A 27,149-nucleotide genomic window follows, 5' to 3' on the forward strand; every position below is an offset into this window, starting at 1 on the left:
GAGAAATGAACTACGTGGGCTATTATTACAACCCAACTAAACTAATAAGGGTTCAAGCCTTTGTGCGAGGTTCTTCCAGCTGCTTATAAACTAAGGAGCCAATCAATTGAAGCCAAGTAGGAGCGGCCTCTTCGGAGGGATAAAGACTCTTTTTACCAAAGGATCTGGCCTATTGCTTTTGTCGATTGGTTAAGACGCCCTATCCGTCGAGGAAGCGTAGTGCTGCGGCCAATTGACGTGGCGTTACTAGGCGTGTTGCAGCCTTGAGGCGGGGCTAGGCGACAAACGAATTTTCTGATTGGTTATGGTCTGCGGGTTGCTGGGGAGAGGCACGGAGAGGCGGGCACGAGTCCCAAGGCAGGCGCTGATTGGTTGAGGTTAGAGCAGCTTTCCTTCCGATGATTCGGCTTTTCTCGGTTCAGTCTCCGTGAAGCGTTTGCAGCCGTCGTTTGATTAGTCGCTGCCCCCCTCGCGGATTAGCAGCTAGCGTCTCCCGCCCGCCTGCCGCCCCGGTGCCGCTGGGAGGAAGCGAGAGGGAGGCTGTCTGAGGGTTTGTCACTGGTGTTGCTGCTCCGCCTGAGTGAGTCAAGCCCGGGCCTAGTCGGTCACCTGCCATTCTCGTAGCCGTTACCCTCAGGCCGCCACAGCCGCCGACCGGGAGAGGCGCGCGCCATGGCCTCTGGAGCCGAGTAAGTGTATGCGCGCGCCCGTCCGCCCGCCCGCCCGCCGGCTGCGGGGGCGCGCACCGTGGGACCCGCCGTGCTGGGTAGGCCCGGTCGGGCCGCGTCTGAGTCTAGGCCGGGAGGGAGAGAGACGGAAGGAGAGGCAAGGGGAGAGTGAGAGGGCCTCGGGCCGGGCTGTGCACCCGCGCGCCCCCTAGGTCGGGCCCGCGCCGGGCCTGGGTCGGAGCCTGGACAAGATGGTGCTGTGTCATGCAGGCCCCGATGGCCTGAGGAGCTCCCTCGGCTCGGCGGCCCCGGCCTAGTTAGGCCTTGGGGTCCATACTCTCTGCGTGGAGCCCTTTGACGCTGGGACGCCGGTCGGCCATTTCGCCGACCACACGCGGAAGACCCTAGCCTGAGACGGGAAAACACTGCGGGCCAGAGGCCCCGTCTGGGCCCAGTGGGCGTGGACTCTGGGCCACGTGAAGGCCTCAGGAGCCCTGCGACTCAAGGGAAGGCCGGGCTGGGAGACCTGGAGGAAGCCCAGGCCGGTCTTGGTGGATCTGGGGCGGTGTTGCCCCAAGTTGGCGTCTTTTTGAACTATATGTAATGAGGGGCTGTTAGGGAGATGGCAGGTCATAATCTTTCTCAAATGGCAGTTTTTCACCATGTTAGGCCTGTTGTAAACACCCGGAAGTTTTACCTAGTGGGTTGTTTTTTTTTTTTTTGTCGTTGTTTTTGTTACTTGGCTTTGTGTATTTATTTTTGCTTTTGCTGTGATCAGAGGTGGCTAGAAAGGAGGTATTTTATTTTAAGGTGCTGAAGTTAGAATCCGAGTTGTTTTTGTTTCTAGTATCTTGGTTTTGAGAGCTTGCAGGTTAGAATTGGCTTAACTCTTCAAAATAAACACATTTCTTTCCCCAAGCCTCTGCGTTGAGTCTCTGGACTCTTAGGCCCCACCTTCATCTTTCAGAAAGCATCAAATAAAGCCTAGCCATCTCAGTCCATTTAGTTAGAAACTAGAGCTTCCCATACAAAAACAAAGCAAAATAACAAAACCAACAAGTGTAGGAAACTATACAAATCCCGCTTTTTTTAGGCCATTAGGTGTTTTGAGTGTTTTAGGTTTCATTTCCTCGGGATGAAGTATTCGCTCAGATGTTTTGGTTAAAAGGACTGTTAATATTTTAAGTGGCTAGGGTGGGTGGTATTGTGTACATCTATAATCCCAGAACTTGAAAGAAAGGCAGAACACACATTACTAGGCTAGCTACACTGGGAGTCTACATAGTGAGCCCTTGTCTCAAAAAACAACAAAATACACTTTTTAAAATACTCTGCCAGCCTTTCAATTTTTTTTTTTTTTTCAGTTTAATTTTGTTTTTGTTTTTTGAAACAGGGTTTCTCTGTGTAGTCCTGGCTGTCCTGGAACTCAGTCTGCAGACCAGCCTGCCCTTAAACTCAGAGAGATCTTTCTGCCTCTGTCTCCCAAGTGTTGGGACTAATGGTGTGAGTCACCACTGTGCCAGGGACTCGAGTAGTCCATATTGACCTCAAATTCAGCCTTGTAGCCAAGGGTGTGTTTTAACTCCTGGTCTTGCTGTCACTACCTCCCATATAAAATGGGGTTACAGGAATGTCACAGTATGCCCCACTTATATCTAGATTTTTTTTTTTTTAATTAGGATTCCTGAAATCTGGCATCATAGGCATTTTGTACTTTTAGATCATCTTGGTGGTTTTTACCTGAATTTTCCAAGTTCCTTTTGTGGTCTTTGAGTTCTGGAAAGGACCTGAATCATGCAGATGATAGGAGATTTCCCTAAAGAACATATAGAACTGTTTACCCTCAGCTCTTTTGGAGGTTACCAGCTCTAATCCCCACAGGTAGTTGGAGAATTTCAGGACTTTAAGGGCCTACTACTTACCTCTATGGCCAGGGTCTGGATTGTTAGGCAGATTGGAGGTTGTCCTGAAAAGCACTTTGGAGAATAAAATACAAAGTGATAACTTGAGGCACTCCTGTAAATCAAACAAGAAGATGTGCAGTCTCTGGGGGAAGATATTTTCATAGATATGGGACAGTAGAAAATTTGGTGGATTTACACACATTTTTTTGAATCAACAAGAGCTAAGGAAACTCCCATTACTCTAAAGTAATGGTTAGAGATGTAACAGCATAGCTGAGTGTGGGGATACATGTCTATGATTCTAATAGAGAGAGGAAGATCACCACAAGTTCAAGGTCATCTTGGTTTACATAGCTAGGCAGAGCTATATATAGCAAGACTTTTTTTTTTTTTTTTTTTTTTTTTCAAATAACAAAATAAGTGAGGGTAAGATATTTCCTGTGGCAGTGCTTTTTTGTTTGATTTTGCTGTCTCATCTCCTGGAAGAATGCTTTGTAGACATCCATTTATGATTACTACTATTCTTGAAACAGTCTTGCTATGCAGCTAGGCTGCTTGGAGCCTTTTGCCAATTACTGAGATAACAGGCATGAACCAGACTGCCTGGATTTCATTAATTTGTTGAAGAAATAGTTTCTCCCCTTCATTTGCTTTTTTCATTGTTTGACCTCTGTTTCAGTTAATAGTCATGCTTCTCAAACCTTGGAAAGCATTTTTTGCTTGGTTGGTTGGTGTCTTTTTGGCAAGCTAGAGTTTTTTACTGTTATCCCTGGCCTGGAACTCTGTAGACCAATCTGTCTTCAAACTCATAGATAGTTGCCTGCCTCTCTGCCTCCCAAGTGCTAGAATTAAAGGCTCGTGTCACTGTGCCTGGACAGAGATAACTTTTCAAAAGGAGAGTCCACTGAGTCTAGTAAGTGAAGGCTAGAAATGAGCTTAATACAAAAATATATGCATGCATGATAATATCAGTGAAACCCATCATGTATAACTAATACATGGAAATAAACTTTAAAAAGCAACTTAGTCTCTTAAATGAGAAGAATTTGAATTTTACCATTTTTCAAAATTTCTTGATTTTGTTTATGAGTTAACAACAATCACGTGCTTTTGCAGAAATGCTAGGAAGCTCCTTTTGAGTTGGATCCTCTTTCTGAAGGTTCTAGATGTGTCTGTGTCCTCTTGTGTGTTACTTCTTGTTGTATGTTCTCTTTTTTGTGCCTGGTGTTCTTGTGATACTAGGAAATGCTCTAGGTTCATCAGGTTTCTTTTGGGGGGTGGACAGTGCTAAAAATTGTGTTTTGTTGTTCTGAGGTTTGCTTGGTGAAACATGACCTCTTTGAGCCTTGTCTGGCTCATTTAATTTCCTTGGGAAACAGGCAATAAGAGAGCTTCTTCGAAGCTCTGGAATTAATCATGATGACCATGTACGAGACATTATGAGAACATTTACTTTTTTTTGTCTCAAAATGTAAGAATGAATATTGAGATAGGTCTTATAGTCTCCATTTTACAAATGAGGAAATCAAAGTCCAGCCAGGTTAACTAACTTGAGTGAGATCACAATTAAGCATTGCCAGAGTTGGAATTTAGACCTAATAGGTCTTGTTGTACAGCCCTGTCCTGTAGAGTCTAAGAGCCTATAAGACTAATTTTTTTTCTTGCTTGCTTTTGAGCCTTTTTTACCTTTGTTACATCTTTTAAAATTCTTTGGCTGGTTTCCCTATATTGCCATAGAGGGTCCCTTGGGGCCTAACAGATTGGAACAGCAGCACTCAGAATACTAAGATAATGGAATGGGAATGAAATAAATGCTGGCTGTGTTCACCGTGAGCTTATCCATTCTTCCCTTAGTGAATCTTAGAGATTGGTGGTATTCAGTATTCATTGGATCTAACTTCATTTTTTCCTTTTAGTTCAAAGGGTGATGATTTATCAACAGCTATTCTCAAACAGAAGAACCGTCCCAATCGATTAATTGTTGATGAAGCCATCAATGAAGATAACAGTGTGGTGTCCTTGTCCCAGGTAAGTTGGGTTTGCAGTCCAGTCTTTACAGTACTTAACTAGAGAGATTTCCCAGCTTTCTTTTGTCATTTTTCTTGGCAGTGACAGATAAAGTGGGGTTTATATGGAATTCTAGCCTAGAGGACTTCTTCCTATCTAAAGGTCAGTGTCCCAGAGTCCTTTACTTCTTTTTTCTTTTTAGCCCAAGATGGATGAATTGCAGTTGTTCCGAGGTGACACAGTGTTGCTAAAAGGAAAGAAGAGACGGGAAGCTGTATGCATTGTTCTTTCTGATGACACATGTTCTGATGAGAAGATTCGAATGAATAGAGTTGTTCGGAATAACCTCCGAGTTCGCCTAGGAGATGTCATCAGGTTTGTATGAGGGTGGGGGATAGATTCTTGACCTCTTAGAAATGAGACCAGTTATAGTCTGCATTATAGACACCACCCCCCCCTGCATTTGAACCAGGATGGAATCCTGTGCTGCAGCTGCAGATGTAGGAAGTCCACCTCATCATGGGAAGACTAATGTTTCCAGGGCTGTGTGTAGGTTGCACTGCCTTTCTAGACTTGAGAATCCATTTCTGCATGGTCCTTAGGACAAATGGCTTTCTTGATGCCTTTTTAAATGTTTTTCCAACTGGGAAGTATAATTCCTTATAACTGGGTTGGAGACATTGTATGAGGATACATAGCTACTAAATGATACACAGATATGTCTTTAGTATATCTACTGATCATACTGCTGTGATCGCTTAATGGTTTGTATGGTGCTGAAGTAAAGTGGAAATGTGAATACGAAGGAATTCTTTAAAAATAAACCCAATCGCTGGGCGGTGGTGGCGCATGCCAGCACTTGGGAGTCAGAGGCAGGCAGATTTCTGAGTTCGAGGCCAGCCAGGGCTACACAGAGAAACCCTGTCTCAAAAAACAAAAAACAAACAAAACAAAACAAAACCCTGTCTCAAAAAAAACAAAACAAAACAAAACAAAACAAAACAAAAAAAAACCAGTCATGGCTTGGTGGTGCATACCTTTAATCCCAACACTTGGGAGACAGAGACAGGTGGTTCTCTGAGTTGGGGCTAACATGGTTTGTACAGTGAGAGCCTATCTCCTAAAAGCAAGAAAGATAATAGACTTAGGGGGGAGGAGCATAGTTTATAGCTTAACTAGGATTGCTGTGGTATGAGTGACTTTGGTTGTTGTACCCAGTTAGGCATGAGGCTTCCACAATCTCTAGTTACCTGGCCAGGACCATTCAGTCTCTGAAATCTTTTTAAGAAGTCTTACTATGTTTTAAGTACTTTCTTCTTTAGAGTGCTTAGTCACTTTTTCATGGTGTTTTGATACTGTAGTTGAGATTATTATTTTTTGATTCAGTTGTGGAACTTTGTTCCCCTGTCCTCTGTAATACTGGTATATTGACTAGAAGGCTAGACATGCTAGCACATACCTATATTCCCAGTAATCTCAATTCTTGAGAGAGACAGGAGATCGTTGATTCTAGCTAGAAAGGATTGTCATTGTTGACTATCCCATATTAAAGATTTCAGTGATAGGGCTGTGCATATGTGGGGCTTCCAAATATTCTTAATTTTGGCTTAGTGACGGTGGACTTCTGTCACCTCATCCTGCATGTGATCTGTCTTAGTTCTGCTTGGCTGTTCCTTTGCCTTCTCTCCCACCCTGCTTTCCTCCTTCTCTTCACCTAAGGCCATCCCTGCCTTTTCTCTTTCGCTTGCCATCAGCTGTCTGTGCCAGGCCCTTTCGGACACCCAGTGCTTGGGGCTGCAGTGTGGTTGGTAATGTGGAGTCTGCTTGTCATCCTCAGCATCCAGCCATGCCCTGATGTAAAGTATGGCAAACGTATCCACGTGCTACCCATCGATGACACAGTGGAAGGCATCACTGGCAATCTCTTTGAGGTATACCTTAAGCCGTACTTCCTGGAAGCCTATCGGCCCATCCGTAAAGGTGAGAGAAACTGAGTTTAAGAACAGTTGTTACTTGAGTGAACTTTGAAACAATTCCATGTTATTTTTATATGTATGAGTATGTATAGATAAAACCTGCACATATATTCAATTGTCTGCTTTCTTACCTCTCTTTTGTGCTCTAGGATAGTAAGCAGTTCTCATATATCTTTGAAGGATAATATGGTTGCTGTCAAGTTGAAAGTGTACAGCTCTACCATTGTTGGTTGTAGTGAAAACTTAGATTGTCTGTAACAGGAATATAATACGGAGTGTGTTTTACTATTGCCTAGTGTAGGAAAGGTAGGCATTAGTAAGGGCTACTGAGCTTTGTATTTTAGATCATGTAGCCTTGAGAAGAAGTTTCACCTGGTCCTGTACTTGACACCTCTAATTGCACTTACTGCTTTGTATTATAGGAGATATTTTTCTTGTCCGGGGTGGGATGCGTGCTGTGGAGTTCAAAGTAGTAGAGACAGATCCCAGCCCTTACTGTATTGTTGCTCCAGACACAGTGATCCACTGTGAGGGAGAGCCAATCAAGCGAGAGGTGAGTTACTCCCTAATCCCAGTTCACAGTTTTATTTTTTGTTTGTGATGCTGGGAATTGAACCCAGGGCCTTGTGCAAGTTATAAGTAAGTACTCTGCCACTGAAATATATCCTCATCTCCCAAATCATTACCACTCAGGTAGTATTGTTGTTGCTTATCAAACTGAATACATTTGGAGATTAGATGGCCTTAGTGAAAGTAGAAAACCACCCAAGTATTTCTTGAAAGAACCCAGTTTCATGAATTTAAGATGAAGTCTAGAAGATGATTGGCACTGCATGTGGTTGTACATTTCAGTAATCCTAATGCTTAGGAGGTGGAGGTGGGAATATTGCTGTCCGTTTGAGTCTAGAACAATGGTCTATGAAGTGAGATCCTGTCTCAAAAATGTGGATGGGCTGTGGCTTGGTTGGTGGCACTGGCTGCACTCACATGGCTATATTTGATCATGTTTCTATTACGCCCAACCCCTTTTGTGTGTTTCTGGGATAGGGTCTCACTATGTTGGTCTGTCTGGCCTGGAACTCACAGTAATCTACCTGCTTCTGCCTCCCAAGATGGAATTAAAGGCATAGGCCACTGTGCAAAATTTTACTGATCCCCCTCAAGAGCCTTTCTACTCTCATGCTTTTTTTTTTTAAACCTTTATTTACATGAATGGGTAGTCTGCCTACCTGTGTGTCTATATGTCATGTCCATATTGGCTCCCCTGAGATCTGAGTTACAGACAGTTGTGAGCTGTCATGTGGGTACTGGGAATTGAACCTGCGTCTTCTGGAAGAGCAGCCAGTGCTCTTCCAGCGCCATCCTGCCTTTGGTAACCCCCTGAATTTATTTAGAATTGATTGTGTCGGGGGGGGGGGGGGGAGGTTATTGAACAGCTACAGCTTACCAGTGTCTATACCAGCACTAAGGAATGTTCTGTCTTCCAGCTCCTCACAAGTCAGGCTACTTGACTGACACACACCACTCAGGGGGTGCAGATCTTCATCTGTAATGGGGGTCCCCAGTCTGTGTTTTTTTTCCAAATGGGAAACCGTGGAGTTTGGAACTTTTGTTGTGGTTTCTGGTCTCCTGTGTGCCCAGGCGCTGCTGGTATACTGCATCCACTTGCCAGGCAGAAAGGGGAAGACAGAGCCTGGGACGGGTGGAACCCAGTTTGATTCCGAATGAGTGCTGAGAGTATGGAGGGGCTGGAAGAGAGAAGTCCTCCTGGACATTTAGGGTTCTATATGAAGTGCCGCCTTCCCCTATCTCCCATCCTTGATTGAAGAGAAGGTCCTTGCTTGTCCAAACTTCTTTATTTGATGGCAAATGTGAATACTTTATTCAGGGTGAACTTGAGATTAAATACCTTTGGAGGGAAACAGTGCCCCAAAAGGGAAGCTTATTGACTGAATTGAATTCCCAGGGCCTATCTAGATAACTCATTAGCATAGTGAACTTTATGTTGTGTGACTGATTGGTCCTCACTGGGCTTCCAGAGCAGGTAGTTAGACAAGGAGTTGGCTTCAGTCCTACTGTTCTCAATTCTGAGTTTCATAGGGTTTGGGCTCACTCAACCTTATCAGTTTTTCTGTCTGGTGGTACAGTCCACTTGTCCCACACCTCAGGGTAGGGTGGTGCCTTTATGAACCATTCCTCCACCTTGACCCCATTCAAGATGGGATGTTGATGAACCCAATCCTGTGTAGGTCAGCTTTAGTTTTTTTGGGGGGCGGGATTTCTTTTCAGTAAAACTAAGGACTTTGAGAGAGCAGGGTTTGGGTATTTTTGCTTTGTTTTCCTTTGACTGAGTATTGCTGTAGAAGCTGTCTGGAACTCACTTTGTGCCTTAAGCTGGCCTCACATTCAGTCTTTCTGCCTCTGTTTTCCAAGTACAGAATTTACAGGCATGTGCTTAAGACAAGATCCCTGTAGAAGAGAATCTTCTCATACAACATATTTTTTCTATACCAAATAGTGGGAGGATTTGGAGAGATTGTACTTTTGCTGGTAATACTATTCCTGTGGGGTTTTTTATATTATTATTATTCTTTTATAATCAGGATGAGGAGGAGTCCTTGAATGAAGTAGGCTATGATGACATCGGTGGTTGCAGGAAGCAGCTAGCTCAGATAAAGGAGATGGTGGAGCTGCCACTGAGACATCCTGCACTCTTTAAGGCAATTGGTGTGAAGGTGAGTATCCCAAGGCCTGTGGAAAGTCTAAGATGGTGCTTATAGTGTATAATCAGTGGTGTGACTGCCATAAGTGGCTTAAAGAGGCAATAATAGCCTTTGGGTTTATAGAAGTCTCTAAATTCATTAGAGCTATAGATTGTCATATATATGTATGTACACATATAATATGCTTAAACAACAATTCTTATGAATCCTATTAAAATTTTAACCATAATTTTGCCAATTTTTGTAGACCATTACTCAATTAAAAAAGGAAATTAATGGAATATTAGGATCCTGAGTTAAATATTTGAAAACACCTGTCTAGAATATAGTGTTTTGACATTTTCTATGTACTACAACACACTAAAGATGAAGCGACTACTTTGGCTAGTCAGCATACATGTGGTTTTGTCTTCATTGAGGGCAGTTTCAGTGTCTTGTGGATAAGGCTGCAGACAACTTCCAAGAGGAGAAGTTGCAGTTGATTATTTTAGAAAAAAAGACATGCCTTCATTCACAGTACTCATGAGGCAGAGGCAGGTGCATCAGTGAGGCTTGCCAGCGATTTCTACAGAGAGTTCCAGGACAGCCAGGGTTACGCAGAGAAGTCCTGTTTGTTTGTTATTTTAGGAGAGAAATCCTGTTTTGAAAAAAAGACTCTAGGGCTGGAGAGATGGCTCAGCAGTTAAGAGCACTGACTGCTCTCCCAGAAGTCTTGAGTTCAATTCCCGGTAATCACATGGTGGCTCACAACCATCTGTAATGAGATCCGATGCCCTCTTCTGATGTGTCTGAAGACAGCTACAGTGTACTCGCATATGTAAAATAAATCTTAAAAGAAAAGCCGGGTGGTGGCGGCGCACGCCTTTAATCCCAGCACTTGGGAGGCAGAGGCAGGTGGATTTGTGAGTTCGAGGCCATCCTGGTCTACAGAGTGAGTTCCAGGACAGCCAGGACTACACAGAGAAACCCTGTCTTGAAAAAAACCAAAAGAGAGAGAGAGAGAGACAGAGACAGAGACAGACACAGACAGACAGACAGACAGACAGACAGACATTCTAACCTGATATCAAATCAGCAAACGACGTTTCTCAACCTTTAGGTTATCAGCATTGGAAATCACATATTTCTGGTAGTCTTAGGAACTAAGACACAACTCAGTAGCAAAATTAGAGTTATGAAGTAGCAACAAAAATTTATGTTTGGGGGAATCCTAAGACATCAGAAATAGATGTTTTCCAATGATCGTGGCCTACAAATTTATAACCGTTGTCCTAGAAGGTTGTAAATACATGAGTGAAGGGCACTAACCCTGAAAAGTAGACCTTGGCTTTAGTATATACCTTGCATCCTGGTTTGTCAGAAATTGAGCTTGGAGGCCGGGCAGTGGTGGCGCATGCCTTTAATCCTAGCACTTGGGAGGCAGAGACAGGTGGATTTCTGAGTTTGAGGCCAGCCTGGTCTACAGAGTGAGTGCCAGGACACGCAGGACTACACAGAGAAACCCTGTTTCAAAAAAAAACAAAAAACAAAAAAACAACAACAACAAAAAAAAACAAAAAAAAAAAAACAAAAAAAAAAACAAAAAAAAAAGAAAGAAAGAAATTGAGCTTGACACAACAACTTATTCACTATCCTTCCAGTTTTTAAATTTGCCAGGTGTAACTTTTTAAAGGTTGTTCATTATTAGTCTCCTATGCAAGTTGGATTTATAAATGCTACCAGCTTTCTGGCATCACTTTTCTTTCAGTAACAGGAATCTGTAAGGTTAGTTATTGTTTATTTCTGAGGAGTATGTGTGTTTGTGTGTTTGTTTTGGGCAGCAGATGGGTGGGAGGTTTAGACAGGGTTTCTCTATGTATCCCTAGCTATCCTGGAACTCACTATACAGATGAGGTTAGCCTCAAACTCTGAGACCTGCCTGCCTCTGCCTTGAATACTGGGGTGAAAGATGCAGACCTCATCTGGCTCTTTGTTTTTCTTTGGTCTCCCCTTGTAAGTCATTCTGGCCTCAAGTATGCAATCCTTCCTACCCTCCTCAGCTGGGATAATAAACATGTCTCAAAGGCTTGTTTGTTCTTGTTTATTACTATTTTATGTGTGTGGCTGATAGTTCTGTTATGTCTACAGAGACCAGAAGAAGATATCAGATAGATCTTGTAGAACTGGAGTTACAGTTGGTTGTCAGCCACAACCACAACCAATGGAAGAGTAGCCAGTGCTCTTAAATGCTGAGCCATCATCCCTCTAGACACCAAAGACTTTTTCTTAATGGTACCAGTGTAGAGCCCTGATTCTCACCCCTCACTAGAGTAAAGTCAAGCTAGTTTAGAATGGGTGAGTTGGGGGAAGGTAAACTCCTAACCCTAACTGAACTTTGTTTTCCTCAGCCTCCTCGGGGAATCTTGCTATATGGACCTCCTGGGACAGGGAAGACCCTGATTGCCCGAGCTGTGGCAAATGAAACTGGAGCCTTCTTCTTTCTGATCAATGGTAAGAAACTTGTATCTGACTAGACCCATTTCTTTTTGCTTGTTTTTTTTTGTTTGTTTGTTTTTGTTTTTTTTTTGTTGTTGTTGTCTTTGAGACAGGGTTTCTCTGTTTATAATTTAAGGTTATTGGTGTTTTTGCTGCATGCCTGTGTATTATGTATGTGTAGTGCCTGAGACGGCCAGAAGAGGGAGTCAGTTCCCTTAGAGCTAGAGTTACAAATTATCATGAACTACTATGTAGGTGCTGGGGATCGAACCCTGGACCAAACAATCCGTGATCTTAGCTACTGAGTCTTCTCTCCAACCTAACTTTAGTTTTTAGCCCTTTTTGTGTGTACATGTATGTTTGTTAATGTATATTTGTATGGATGCACATGTATGGAGTTCAGAGGATAATCTCATGTTCTTCAGGGGCATATCTTTTTAGAAACAGAGTCTCATTGACCTGGAACTATTCAGGTATATAGATTGACTAACCAGACAGCTGCCTATCTTTCCAGTGCTGGATTTACAAGTGTATGCCACCATGCCTGTTTTGTTTTATTTTGTTTTAACATAGATTTTTAGGGATCTAATTTGGACATTTATGCGTCTAAGGCAGACTCTTTAGGTCCTGAGATATCTATATAGTCTCACTTAAGCATGTTCTGATGAATGAGTATATTATGGGAAGATAAGCAATATGGGGAAGGCTTTTTAGGGGTGGGGTGGAAAGAGATAAGAATTGAGATGTGGTCTCACTGTGTGGTATTGTAGTAATTTTAATAAAAGTGGCAGTATTTCTCTATCTCTGGCTGTAGCCACCCTCAGCCACAAGTCAACTGGATTCACCTGAAAGGGGGGCTGGGAATGAAAGGGGAAGGAGGGCGAGAAGAGATGAGGCCAAGACAAAGTTCTTTGATCAAGGCCCAAAGCTAATGTTCAGCTCTCAATTTAAAGGGGAAGACCCAACCCACAACCCCTCCTGGTTTCAGATGGGTGGGATAATCCATAGTCCATTCCAGGTCACGGCCGGAGATGTCTCAAGGCAAGCCCAGAGGCAGTTCTGCTGTGTTCCGGGCAGCCAAGGTGGGTAACTCCACCTAGGTCACTTGACCTTGCTGTGGCAACCAAGGTCTCTCAGTCCTGCTCATGGTGGGGGGAAGGTACAGTTTCCCCCTATTTGGTTAACTTAAAAAGAAAAGAGAGAGGTGAAACAGGAATAGGGTCATCTGGCTACTTCCTGCTGACATTGGGGGCGACGTGTCTCTAGGGGGAACCTAGAAGAATGGGTATGGGGGATATAGGAGAGTTGGCTGTGTCTTGCTGTCCAGGGTTTATGGAGCCCATCTGAGGATAGGTCAGGAGGAACAGGTCCAGTAGAAGCAGCTGTGTGGGTTGCACGACTTCATCCCATCTGAGGTACTGAGTAGCCGGGCTTGTTGGGAGAGATCTTTGTGTGAAGGCAACTTATCTGCTTGAGACACAAGGTTCAAACGTTAACAGCAATATGATTATCCAAGCCGAGTAGGAAATAAGGTTGAGGGTGGAACTGTTTTAGTATCTCATCCAACTGCTGACTGACAGGGATCAGACACAAAGTCTATGACTACTCAGGCTGGTAGATATCAAAAAAAGCTGTCTGTTTACAATAATTTATAGCCCTCTGTTTCAGTGATTTTCCATGGAGACCTTAAGACTCTGAGCGGGCAAATAAGCCAGGCCTATTGCTGAATTTTAGGCTTTCAGTGTTAAGCAGGGCTGTCCCTGAAGTCTTCTCTCTTTTCCAAGTATAGCAGGACCGTGGCAATTCTAATCTTACCCAGGCGGGGATAGAGGCCTGACCTCCAATAATTAAAGGGAACCTTGTAATGGCTCCAGTCCTCCTGTCGTTGTCCAGTAAGGCCTGAGGGCCATACCCGTCCCGATGTCTTTTCCTGGAGAGGGGATACTTTTGACATCAACCCCTATGCAGTCAGGCTTGTCCCTCAGGGAACCCAGAAACATATTTTTAACTTTTATTTATATTCCCTTGCAGTGCTTAGCCTCGCAGCCTTAGCAAGAATTCAGATTGCCAGACAGAGGGGGTTCTGGGTGGCCCCTCTCTGCTTGGTCTAGGGGCGGAAGTCCCCTCTTTTAGGTTGGGTGGAGGTGAGACTTGGGAACACCATGGATAGAGTAACAGCCTAGAGTCTCATGGTCTTCCATGGCTAACACACTCTGACTAGATTTGTTATCAGATTCTTCATTATCAGAATCATAATTATTAAGCTCAAGATCTGTGTCCACTTGACAGACCAATCTTTCAGGCAGCCATTGGGCTCCATTTTCTTTTTCTGAAAAAATACAGACTGATCCATGACCCCAAATTAAGACAGGGTCAGGACCATTTCCAAGAATTAGTTAAGGGGTCTCTCCATTAGACCCTGGAAGTGACTGGATGCCAGTGGCGATCTGCTGCAGACTGACCTTTAACATCAGTTTGCAGAAAATTTAAGACAAATAACACAAAAGCAAGATGTGCTTTTGGTGACCTTGGAGGGTATAATTCCCCCCCCCCCTTTTTTTTTAGAGTTTTTGTAAAATCAGGGAAGAAGCACCAATAGCTGTTTTTCCCACACTCAGAGAGTTATAAAGATATTAAAGTCTTATAACCTCTCTTTCACAATTTTGAGGATAATAAGGAATTTCAATATTAAATTGTCAACAAAACATCTCAAATGTTTGACTGTAGTCAAATAACTGTAATAGCCAGTTCCTGTCTTAGTCTGGTATGGAACACCAAGCACAGGAAAATAATATAGGCAATAACTAATTATATTTTTAGTTGCTTCTCTTGTTAAAGTAGTTGTGTAAAACCCAAATGAAAAGGACCTCACCGATCCGTGGAGAACTGCAGACGCACCCCAAATCATTCACGAGAAACACATCTTGATGCAAATCGCAAGAGGTTTACTGGCTAGCCAGGGCTGTCTTTTCTTCAAACCCGCGCAGGGGCAGCGGAATTCAGCAAAAGAACAAAAGAAGTTTACCACTTTTAAGGGGGAATCTACAAACCAGGTGGGGGTGGAGTTAGGGAAGAGGGAAGGCTGAGAGTGGAGTTAGGGAAGGGGGAAGGAGGGGGAACAGGTCACTAGGTCATCGATACATTTGATCTCAAATTCCTAAGATGGATGGTGTGTCACTTTATAATTGGCTATTTCGAACCAGTTTCACACTATATATCATGAGCTCCAGTTCAAGGGGGTCAGGCTTATCTCAAACTTTTAGCATCCTGGCACCAACTGTCTCAGGGCTGCTAGTTCAAAGCCCGGCCAAGCTAATCTCGGGCCCATAGCATCCTGACACCATGAATCTTAAGGTTTGTTTAGTTAGGGCCATCTGTTCAAATGGTCAGCTAATTTCCTGGGACTGAGGCAACACAGTGTTTGACTTACAGGTTTTTATGTCTTTGCTTTTAAGAGTAGGGTTCAGGGGATCAACTTATGATTTTTCTATCTTTCAGTTGCAACTAAAAAGTCTAAAGTGTCAAGTCACATGTACATATTTTAATTTTTAAAAATCAAAATGAGTAACATCTATTTGCCAAAATTGATTACATAAGACCTCAAGGTTTAACACCAAAATGAAAAAATTGAGAATACTGAAAACAAGTTTTTGCAATTTAACTTGCACACTTTTTAGAAATGCCAAATTCTTGTATCAAGCTATTACTATTTTGATAAGATAGTATGGCAAATTATTTTCGAGGCCTATAATCTGCCTAGTATACAAATCTGCTCTGGCATTGCTTTTAAGAGCTTTTAAATGTCGTAAAAATTCAGAGACAGTACATGTTTTAAAAAATTGAGAAGTAGGCAATATCTAAAAAAGGAACAATTTTAAGCAATTATAAATTTATGAGCCATTTTACGGGCTATAAGGTATATAATTGAAAGCTTGATTTTCTAGTATTTAAACAGTGGCTACAACACATAATTTAATTATTTGTGCTCAAGTAGAGAAAACTCAAGAAAATATGTGATCTAAACATGTGATCTAATTACATATACTGCCTTCTCAATAGATGAGGCATCTGTAAATACAGCAAATGTCTTTTCTATGAGCTACATGCGTAGTAAACTTCAGGAAATATAAAAGCATGCAGAGAAAAACTGTAACAACTTATCTTTTGGATAGGGATCACCAAATTTGCTTAAAATGTTTGCCATATAATAGGCCAAATATCATTTTTTAATAACCAATTTAATTGCTATTTGGAATAAGGAGTAAACCTTTTATTGAAAATGTTTTTAGGATTCTATCTTACAATCTTTTATTAACACAAACTTTACTTGTAGATGAAGAAGGATGAATCTACATTAAAGGTTTCTTTTTTTGCCAAAGGGCTGCTGTGGGCATATGAGTAATAATAACACAAACAGCCAACAATTTTTCATAGTCTATATAATTTATCTGTTGATAACTAACAGCTTACTCTACTTTCTGCAAAGCTATTTTTCCTTTAGTTGATTGTCAAGGGGAATTAGGACTTGTATCTCCCTTGAGAATATCAAACATAGGTTCAAATCCTCTTACGGTAAGCTTAAGATGAGGTTTTAGCCAAATAATATCTCTTAACAACTTTTGAAAATCATTAAATGCAAATGAAATTAAAAGCAAACCTTTTCCTGTTTGCATGTATACCTGCAAGTCAGAGGAGGACACTAGATCCCACCACAAATGGTTGTGAGCCACCACGTGATTGCTGGGAACCGAATTGGTTGTGAGCCTAGCCTTTAACGGCTGAGCCATCTCTCCAGCCCTAACTATCTTTTATTAGAATTTTCTGTGCCAGACAATTTATTTATATATATATATATAATGTAAGGCAATTAACCATTTTGAGGCAAACCTTTCCAATGATGAGGACCATGGATTCTCAATTAAGACCAAACTTACTGAATGCAAACCTAACACCTTTACCAGAAATGTAAAGGAATGGTATAAAAACAAACTTCTAGATCTATAATAATTATATACGTATTTACTGAAATGGCAGCTGGAGTAGGCAAGTCAGGCTGTAATGCCCCATTAGTTTTATAAATCTTAAGTTTGAACTTTGTTTTGGATTAATTCAATAACCAATCTGTTTTAGCAGAGTGAGAGTATCAGATGAATGCCAAGCTGAAGGCAACCTAATTGTTACAGAATTTAAGATTAGGTCTCTGGCTAGTGATAGACTGAACCCAATATATATTAGAGGAACCAAAGCCATCTTGTCCTTTCTCTTTCTAAATAATTTGGAAGGAATTAGATGCAAAGGAACAAAAAAACAAGTTGAACAATTCTTTTTCCAGCAGGTAGTTACAGTGCCATGGGCGGAGCAGCCATTATTTAAATTTCTCCAGCATAATCATTACAACTCTTGGCCCTGAAGCTGACCCTTCCAAGGAACAAACAAGGCAATAAACAAATTCCAGAAAACACCCTTCAAGGGGCTGGTCAGGATGACCTAGGCAAAAAGAGTATTTGTCACACAAACTTCTGCTGCACCCATTGTATATCAACTTAATTCAAATGTAAATGTTTTTAATCTTGGCCTATATCCTGAGGCCTGGCACAGAGATTATCTTTCCTGCACCAAGGACAAATGTGTCATGTGACCGGATTATTTGCTTGTGCCCCTGTTTTTGGGACAGTCATTTTTAAAATGACCTGTATCTCCACATTTAAGAACATCTTTTATCTTTACGGTTCTGTGCAAGCATTGCTTGTACAGTGGTCCCTTGTAAGGCAGCAGCCATGGACAGACCCTGATGGTAAGAGGGCCCAATTTTAGCGCAAAGACAAAGTCTCCATGTAAGTCTGTCTTTGCTTTGTGCAACAGGCTGCATTAGCATTCTCATAAGCCAAATGAGTAACAATTCCTGTTTGAGGATCTCCAAAAATTCTACCAGCTGCTTTCAGCAGCCTGTCCACGAATTTCTGGAATGGTTCCTCAGAACCCTGATTAATACTGAATAAATTTCCACTAAGGTCCCCTTTAGTAGGTAATTGATTTCAAGCACAGCAGGCAACCATTGCAATCTATGTATACACTCCTGCAGGCAGTTTAACCTGATTAGCATTACCTTCACATTAACCTTCTCTAGAAGCATGTTAAGATCCCAATCTGCATTGCCTGCCTGGGCAATCATCATGGCGGTTTTCTTACTGGTATCACACCATTTTGAGCTCCAAAGCAAGTAATCTCCTGACAAAGTAGCCTTACATATAGTTTTCCAATATTTGGGCATTAAATTTGCTTCTACCACAGTATCCAATAAAGCTTGTGTGAAGGGGTCATTAGACCCATATTGTGCCACAATTGTTTTTTAACTGTTTTATTTAACTCTACCTGCTCTAGCTTTTCTCCTATAAACATAACCAAGTCAAAAAATTTCAAGCTCACGATTCCTGTCAGCTGCAGCCAAAGGAATGTTGGCAGTTAACCACATTTTTAAGTTTCCTTTGCAATATTAGCATATAACCATAATTTTTGGAAACAAAACCAATTTTTAACAATGTAAGCAATCTATTTTCTCTAAAATCAACACCAAGTGGATTACTTTTATGTTACAAAGTTTGGTTGCCAGTTCTTATATATGAATGCACGATAGTGCAGTCTTTAATATCTCACTAAATAGACATTGCTTTTATATCTTTTATACATCTGGTCTTTGAATGACTAACCCTGTGTTACCAGTTTTAAGCCAACTTTTTGTTACCAAAGTTGTAAATTTTTAATCAAACCCAATAACTTTAGGCCAATGATTTATAACCAAGACATGAACATATTTGTACCTTAAAACCAATTACAAACAAAAATGAAGTAACAACACATCTTATATATTTAAACCAAACAAAATTTCTCGCTTTTTCTAGCCCCAATTCTAAAATAAAAGCACCTTATCACTGAGATTTTTTTTCCACGACAAACAACTCTTAACTTCCTTATTTAATCCAAGAAACCTGCCTGTCCCTTTAAAAAGCAGCCTTTCCAGCTCAGCTCAGCTCAGCTCCCAAACTTTTAGCTACAGGTGTTAAGCAAACTTAGCCGCTGCTCTGCATATTAGAACTGCCTTTGAAAACCAAGTTAAACTAGACCAAGTGTTGAATCAAGCAATTTTAATGATCTTTTAAACATTAAACATAGAACATAAAACATAGATGACCAATCATTCATACAACGAGACACACGTGGACATTGGTGCACCAAGGACAAGACAATAAACAAAGAAGGCAGAACTAAGAATTTCTCTTAGTTTCTCTTAGTCTAAAACGTCTCCTGAATTTTCTCTTGTTCCTAGGAGAGCTCCGATACAGCCTTTCCATTCTTTTTGCTGGCATAACCCAGAGAGAGAACAACTGCTTTTCAAAACCCGTTCTCTCTCTCTGAAGTTTAAGATCTAACACTTTATCCCTTTCTTTAGGAGATGTAGCTGTGGCTGCTTTTTTAGTTTTCCAATTTCTTCTAACCCTGCTCTTTCTCGTCTGAGGCAGCTCTTGAAGGCTGCAGGCATCTGCTGGTCTCCTATCCCGAATTCACTGTCACCCCTAGGCAAAGTAGGCATCGGGTCAACACCTATTTGACCTAGACCTATACCGTATCCCTCACAACGCACTTCCTGCAAACATGGCCTCCCAAACTTACCTAGCGCTAGCTTCAATATTGTTTGCTACTTCCTAAGTGCGCGGGATACATTCTTTTATTACCTTTTTCCGTGGGGCCCCACCTAAGACAGTGTTTCCTCAGCTGGTCCCCGTTTTCAAGTCCCACGATGGCGCGCCAATCTGTAGCCACCCGCGGCCACAAGTCAACTGGATTCACCTGAAAGGGGGGCTGGGAATGAAAGGGGAAGGAGGGCGAGAAGAGATGAGGCCAAGACAAAGTTCTTTGATCAAGGCCCAAAGCTTTAATGTTCAGCTCTCAATTTAAAGGGGAAGACCCAACCCACAACCCCTCCTGGTTTCAGATGGGTGGGATAATCCATAGTCCATTCCAGGTCACGGCCGGAGATGTCTCAAGGCAAGCCCAGAGGCAGTTCTGCTGTGTTCCGGGCAGCCAAGGTGGGTAACTCCACCTAGGTCACTTGACCTTGCTGTGGCAACCAAGGTCTCTCAGTCCTGCTCATGGTGGGGGGAAGGTACATCTGGCTGTCTCAAAAATAAATGAAATTGAATCTAAGATTTATTTAATTAAGCTTTACCACACAGTACCTGGGCAGTCATTGAGCTATTCTAATCCTCTTAGCTCATCTGGATACCTCCCAGCCAGCCAAAATCTCTGAGATACTTGCATTTTACTATTGCCTTGGTTCTCTGAGCTTCAAAGATGTCTCCAGGACCCTTTCCTCACTGCAATTTTCCTCTCTCCCCCATCTCCAAACTGGTGGAAGTCCCACCCTATTTTCTCTTCTGCCCAGCCATTGGCTGGTCAGCTTTTATTGACAAGTCAAAATAAATGGGGAGCAATGTTTATACAGACTTGTAATAAGCATTACAATGCCATGCCAGGATTGCAGATATGGGAGCAGAGAAATCTGCATTTGAATAATGGAAGGGTAATCCTTTTTGTTTTATAGATTTATTTATCTTATGTATATGAGTACACCAATGCTATCCTCAGACACACCAGAAGAAGGCATGGGGTCCCATTACAGATGGTTGTGAGCCACCATGTGGTTACTGGGAATTGAACTTAGGACCTCTGGATGAACAGTCAGTGCTCTTAATTGCTGAGCTGTCTCTCCAGCCCCACAAGAATAATCTTTACACAGTATACAAAAATATTTTGCCTACAGTGTGGCCCTGGCAGATTTTCTTATAGCCCAGGTCTGTCTTTTCTTCCCTTGGGAAAGATTGTGAATAAGCTGAAGACATTTAGGGAAACAAGCTGTAATGGTAAATCAGAAGTTAGTTTGTTTTGAGATAGGGTTTCTCTGTGTAGTCCTGATTGTCCTGGACTCACTCTATAGATCAGGCTGGTCTTGGACTCACAGAGATCACCTGCTTCTGCCTACCAAGTGCTGGGATTAAAGGCGTGCTCGTCTAAAAGGTGTATTTTTATCTGAGATTGTTTGGGGAATAGGGGCTGAGGGATCATTGTCTGTCTTTAGAATGGTACTTAGATATTAGGGGTAACTTTTATTAATTTATTGTGTGCTTGGGCTGATAGATGGCTCAGCTGTTAAGAGCACTGACTGCTCTTCCAGAGGTCCTGAGTTCAATTCCCATCAACCACATGGTGGCTTACAACCATCTGTAGTGGGATTTGGTGCCCTCTTCTGGTGTGTCTGAAGACAGCTACAGTGTACTCATAAATAAATCTTAAAAAGAAAATTTATTGTGTGCTCATGCGCATGTGAAATTCAGAGGACAACTTGGAGGAATTAGTTCCTTTTTTCTACTATGTTGGGTCCAGGATTAAACGCAGGTCATCAGGCTTGGCAACAAGTACCTTGACCTGATTAAGCCATCTCACTCACCCTGTCATTGTTTATTCTTTATCTCTTCAGGTCCTGAAATCATGAGCAAATTGGCTGGTGAGTCTGAGAGCAACCTTCGTAAAGCCTTTGAGGAAGCTGAAAAGAATGCTCCTGCTATCATCTTCATTGATGAGCTTGATGCCATTGCGCCCAAAAGAGAGAAAGTAGGACCTTACCCAAGGGGGTGGTGAGGACTCGAAAGGGCCCGACCTAGAATCTGACCAGACATACTGTCTTCACAGACTCACGGGGAAGTGGAGCGTCGCATCGTGTCTCAGTTGTTGACCCTCATGGATGGCCTAAAGCAGAGAGCACATGTGATAGTTATGGCAGCAACCAATAGACCCAACAGCATTGACCCAGCCCTACGTCGATTTGGTAAAGACCTTAAATTCTTTCCAACTTTTTTTTTTTTTTTTTTTTCAAGACAGGGTTTCTCTGTGTAGCCCTGGCTGTCCTGAAACTACAAATACCAGGCTGACCTCAGACCCAAGTGCTACCACCGTGAAGCCCAGCCTGTTCTTTCTTGTTGGTATATTGTAGTTCTGCTGGGCTTGATTTCCTTATCTCACCTCTGTCTTTCATCAAAGTTACTTAATCCTCAGAATTTAAGTTCTTTGTCATGACAGAACCTAAAGTCTTTTTTCCATTCTGTGTTTTCTCTAGGGCAGTCCCTCAACGTTCCTAGTGCTGCAACCCTTTAATATAGTTCCTCATGTTGTGGTGACCTTCAATCATAAAGTTCTTACTACTTCATAGCTGTAATTTTACTACCATTATGAATTGTAATGTAAAATATCTGTCATATAGAGTATTTAATATGTGACCCCCTGTGAAATGGTTGTTCCACCCCAAAGGGGTCAAGATCCAGAGGTTGAGAACTACTGCTTTAGAGTAACCATCTATATTGTTTTGCCTAAGCCTGACAGATTTTTAGGTTGTGAGGCATTAATGCTAACTCTAAGAGAGTTCTGGAATGACTTCTGTGGACCAGAAACTCTCCCTATTTTACATTCCCGTATTGTCCTGTAGGTCGCTTTGACAGAGAGGTAGATATTGGAATCCCGGATGCTACAGGACGTTTGGAAATTCTTCAGATCCATACCAAGAACATGAAACTGGCAGATGATGTGGACTTGGAACAGGTGGAGTGGTGATGATGGTTGGCCAGAATTTAGGATATAGCTCTGTTTTAGAAGGTTGCAAGTTACAAACATAGCCTAAGAAAAGAGACTTTATACCACTAATCCAGAACTTGGGGAGCATGAGCAGGAGGAGCCTGAGTTTGAGGCTTGTTGGGCTACACAGCAAGATCCTATCTTTTCATTTTTTTAGAGTTGGATGGAGATTGTTTTGATTTCGGGGCAGGAATATGTTTCTTAGTTGTTGCTGTGTGTTAGAGTAAGTATAAATCGTTGGAGCAGCTTTATTTCCAGTTCCGCAGTCTGGCTTGGATATTTAACGCCTCTGACAGTAAAAAGGTCTGCTATAGTAGATCTCTTCAAGGAAATAGGAGGAATCAGGGATATGAAGCATGGGATGGAGTCAGAATTCTGTTTCTGACTTGATAAGGCAGTGGATCTTGAGGATGGTCAGTATATCTTCTCTTTGCAGGTAGCCAATGAGACTCATGGTCATGTGGGTGCTGATTTGGCAGCCCTGTGTTCAGAGGCTGCTCTGCAGGCCATCCGGAAAAAAATGGATCTCATTGACCTAGAAGATGAGACCATTGACGCTGAGGTCATGAATTCCCTGGCAGTTACTATGGATGACTTCCGGGTAAGGACTGTGTATATATTATCCACAAATTAGGAATATGTATGTGTATTTTGTTGTGTATTCCCCCACCCCCAAGTCTCATCCCCACTTTTTCAAACTCCCTTTTTAGTGGGCCTTGAGTCAGAGCAACCCATCAGCACTTCGGGAAACTGTGGTAGAGGTGCCACAAGTAACCTGGGAAGACATTGGAGGCCTGGAAGATGTCAAACGTGAACTTCAGGAGTTGGTTCAGGTAGGCTAATTTGCTCTAGTAGTATAGTGGGTCATTGCCTCAGTATGTAGTAATCAACCTTTTAGGTCTCAGATTCATTTACTAAGAATTATGTGTATAACTATTACCCAGTTTTAGGTAGTAAGGAGCTGTCATAGGTTACTACTGCTGCAATGAAACACCATGACAAAAAGGCAAGTTAGGGAGGAAAGGGTTCCACATTGCTGTTCGTCATAGAAGGAAATTGGAACAGGAACTCAAAACAGGGCAGGACCTGATGCAAAAATGCCTTATAGCCAGATTTTGTGGAAGCATTTTTCTCAAGGTTCCTTTTTTTTTTTTTTTTTAAAGAACTCAAGTTGTGTGTCAAGTTGATATAAGACTAGCTAGCATAGAAACCTATATGTAAAAACCTTGGATGTTAGAAGACAGTTTGTACCATAAAGATGCTTCGGATTAATAGTTTTATTTAAAATATGGGGGTTGCCCTTAAATTATCTTTGCTTTGCTTCTAGTATCCTGTGGAGCATCCAGACAAATTCCTCAAATTTGGCATGACTCCTTCCAAAGGTGTTCTTTTCTATGGACCTCCTGGCTGTGGGAAAACCTTGCTGGCCAAAGCCATTGCTAATGAATGCCAGGCAAACTTCATCTCCATCAAGGGTCCTGAGCTGCTTACCATGTGGTTTGGGGAATCTGAGGCCAATGTCAGGGAAATTTTTGACAAGGTGAGCTAGATGGCTGGCTGATGTTCATACGTGTTGGGGCAAGGTGGAATAAGAGGCCATTTCTCCAGAGTAATAAAACATTTTATTACTGGCAGCTCAGTTGGGGTATTATTGATTACTTTGTTTTCTTTCTGAAGTCTGAGAAATCTAGTTGTGTTAGTATTTGAGATGGTTTCTTTTTTTCTCATAGGCACGACAAGCTGCCCCCTGTGTACTCTTCTTTGATGAGTTAGATTCAATTGCCAAGGCTCGTGGTGGTAATATTGGAGATGGTGGTGGAGCTGCTGACCGAGTCATCAATCAGATCCTGACAGAAATGGATGGCATGTCCACAAAAAAGAATGTGTTTATCATTGGAGCTACCAACCGGCCTGACATCATTGATCCTGCTATCCTAAGACCTGGCCGTCTTGATCAGCTCATTTACATCCCACTTCCTGATGAGAAGTCCCGTGTTGCCATCCTAAAAGCCAATCTGCGAAAGTCCCCAGTTGCCAAGGCAGGTGCAAAGTTGTCAGCCATAGGAACTTTTTTCTGTGAAGCTGATGTGGTGTGGCAGAGGCAGAAGCAAATGTACTTAGAGTGGGTAGCCCAACGGTCTGATCTGTGTGTTCTGTGGGAGGAAGGCTCAGTGCTGAAGTACTCTTGTGCTTCCTTTAGGATGTGGATTTGGAGTTCCTGGCTAAGATGACTAATGGCTTTTCTGGAGCTGATCTGACAGAAATTTGCCAACGTGCTTGTAAACTGGCCATTCGTGAATCTATTGAGAGTGAGATTAGGCGAGAACGAGAGAGGCAGACAAATCCATCAGCAATGGTAAGTACTCTTTGTCCAAATGTGCCAGCTGAGAGGCCCTTCTCCATGATCCAGAGTTGAGAGTGGAGGTATTAGGATGGTCCCTGATGTTAAACCAGGCTATCCAAGAAAATGAATACTAAACAGCTAAGCAAGGCATGATGATCCTATTCTACCTCTCAGTGGTTGAAGTAAACCCATGCATAAAGAGATTGGTTGGCTATATATGCTCAGGGAATACAAGTATGATTGTGTAACAAACAACAGGATTTCATTTTTATTTTTTAATTCTACGTGCACTGGTGTTTTCCCTATGTGTATGTCTGTATAAAGGTATTAGAGCCCCCTGGAAGTGGAATTATAGGCAATTGTGGGCTTCCATGTGGGTGCTGGGAATTAATTGAAGCTGGATCCTCTGGAAGAGCAGCTCAGTGGTCTTACCCACTGAACTAACTAGCCCCTGGAACAGGATTTTAAAACTTTAAGAGTCTAGATGTTTTCGTCCTGGTGGGAAAGGGGTTTCATGGGTTCCCTAAAATGGAAAATGTATATAAGAATGTAAAAACTACAAATTTTATAATGTAACTTGTTTTCTACTGTGGTTCCACTCTGTTGGGAAGTTAGTGAATGAATAAATAAAAAATGAGCAAGTGGTGGCCCACACCTTTAATCCCAGCACTTGGGAGGCAGAGGCAGGTGGATTTCTAAGTTTGAGGCCAGCCAGGGCTACACAGAAAAACTCTGTCTCGAAAAACCAAAAAAAAAAAAAAAAAGAAAAGAAAAGAAAAGAAAAGAAAAGTGGCTTGCTTTCTTTCAGGGGGAGGGTCGATGTGACATTACTCTTTCCTCTAAGAAGCTCCTTAAAACAGTTGATGCCAGGAGTTAGTCTCATAAATTATAGCAGTTGGAGTTAATTCTCAATAGAAGAGTAGCTTTGAATATTTTAAAGAGAGCTTTGAATAAAGGAATAAGAGGCCAAATAATTAATTTCTAGTAGGGTTGTAAGATTAAGATGGTAGTCTTACAGTTATACACCCTTTCTAGGTACTAATTTCCATGTTTCTCACATGGCTGTCTAAATTTATTAACTGCAGCAACAGTTAGGATATAAAAATGTTCCTTTAGACCACTTTAGCTCTAATGAGTATCTTTTTCCTTTCCTAAGCCCCTGGCATCCACTGATAAGAATTCTGTCTGTATTGTTTTCCCATTTACAGGATGCACTGCCACATTTATTTTTAGGTAGAGCAGTGCTCTACTTTTAGGAAGTTTGGCCTGGCACCTGATTTAGCTTCGATTGGAGAGTCACAGATCAGTAGACTTCTGCAGTAATGGAGGGTAGGGAGGTAAGGGGTAGAGTGCAAGCTGGACCCTAACTAGCATAGTGGTCTGTGCTTACCAACTTTATAGGAGGTAGAAGAGGATGATCCAGTGCCTGAGATCCGCAGAGATCACTTTGAGGAAGCCATGCGTTTTGCCCGACGTTCTGTCAGTGATAATGACATTCGGAAGTATGAAATGTTTGCCCAGACACTGCAGCAGAGTCGAGGTTTTGGCAGCTTCAGGTAATCTTGGTAGTTCTAAGTTGCTTGGGGGACTTTTAGAAATAGTGGTGGGAGTTGTAAGGAGGCTACAGCAATAGTTGTAAAAGACTTGTACAGACCCTATATATATATAATATATCCTCTTTGTTTTCTTTTGGCTTTTTTTCTTGTGTATACAGATTCCCTTCAGGGAACCAGGGTGGAGCTGGCCCCAGCCAGGGCAGTGGAGGTGGCACAGGTGGCAATGTGTACACAGAAGACAATGATGATGACCTGTATGGCTAAGTGATGTGCCAGCATGCAGCGAGCTGGCCTGGCTGGACCTTGTTCCCTGGGGGTGGGGGCGCTTGCCCAAGAGGGACCAGGGGTGCGCCCATGGCCTGTTCCATTCCTCAGTCTGAACAGTTCAGCCCCAGTCAGACTCTGGACAGGGGTTTTCTGTTGCAAAAAAAATTTACAAAAGCGATAAAATAAAAGTGATTTTCATTTGGGAGGTGAAGAGTGAATTACCAGCAAGGAATTGGGCCTTGGGCCCACACCATTTCTGTTGTAGTTTGGGGTGGTGCAGGTAACCTGTGTGGTGTGAACCAAGGCACTGCCCCTATCATCACCACAGTAAAGCATCTATACTCAATGCTGTCTAAGCCCTCCCTTACCCCTAGCCAACCTGGGTAGGTGGGTGAGGGGCCTCAGTTTGCTGGGTGTTTATATAGAAAGTAGGTTGATTTTTATTTTACATGCCTTTGAGTTACTGTTGGAAGACTAATCATAAGCAGTTTCTAAACCAAAAAAAGAAGACATGTTGTAAAAGGACAATAAATGTTGGGTCAAAATGGA

General features: G+C 42.3%; 1 protein-coding gene across 1 annotated transcript; it reads left to right on the forward strand.

Moving 5' to 3' along the window:
- The first annotated feature begins 374 nt into the window (after window positions 1-374).
- Vcp (valosin containing protein) lies at window positions 375-27,149 on the forward strand. The gene is made up of 17 exons (XM_034501736.2): window positions 375-689; window positions 4,489-4,600; window positions 4,782-4,954; window positions 6,417-6,559; window positions 6,978-7,108; window positions 9,159-9,290; window positions 11,666-11,768; window positions 21,286-21,419; window positions 21,498-21,633; window positions 22,288-22,400; window positions 22,870-23,034; window positions 23,144-23,266; window positions 23,761-23,973; window positions 24,164-24,472; window positions 24,634-24,789; window positions 26,179-26,333; window positions 26,492-27,149. The coding sequence occupies exons 1-17, from the start codon at window positions 673-675 to the stop codon at window positions 26,595-26,597; spliced, it is 2,421 nt and encodes an 806-aa protein (XP_034357627.1). The 5' UTR covers window positions 375-672; the 3' UTR covers window positions 26,598-27,149.

This window comes from Arvicanthis niloticus, chromosome 5 (assembly GCF_011762505.2).
Source record: "Arvicanthis niloticus isolate mArvNil1 chromosome 5, mArvNil1.pat.X, whole genome shotgun sequence".
Lineage (NCBI taxonomy): Eukaryota > Metazoa > Chordata > Mammalia > Rodentia > Muridae > Arvicanthis > Arvicanthis niloticus.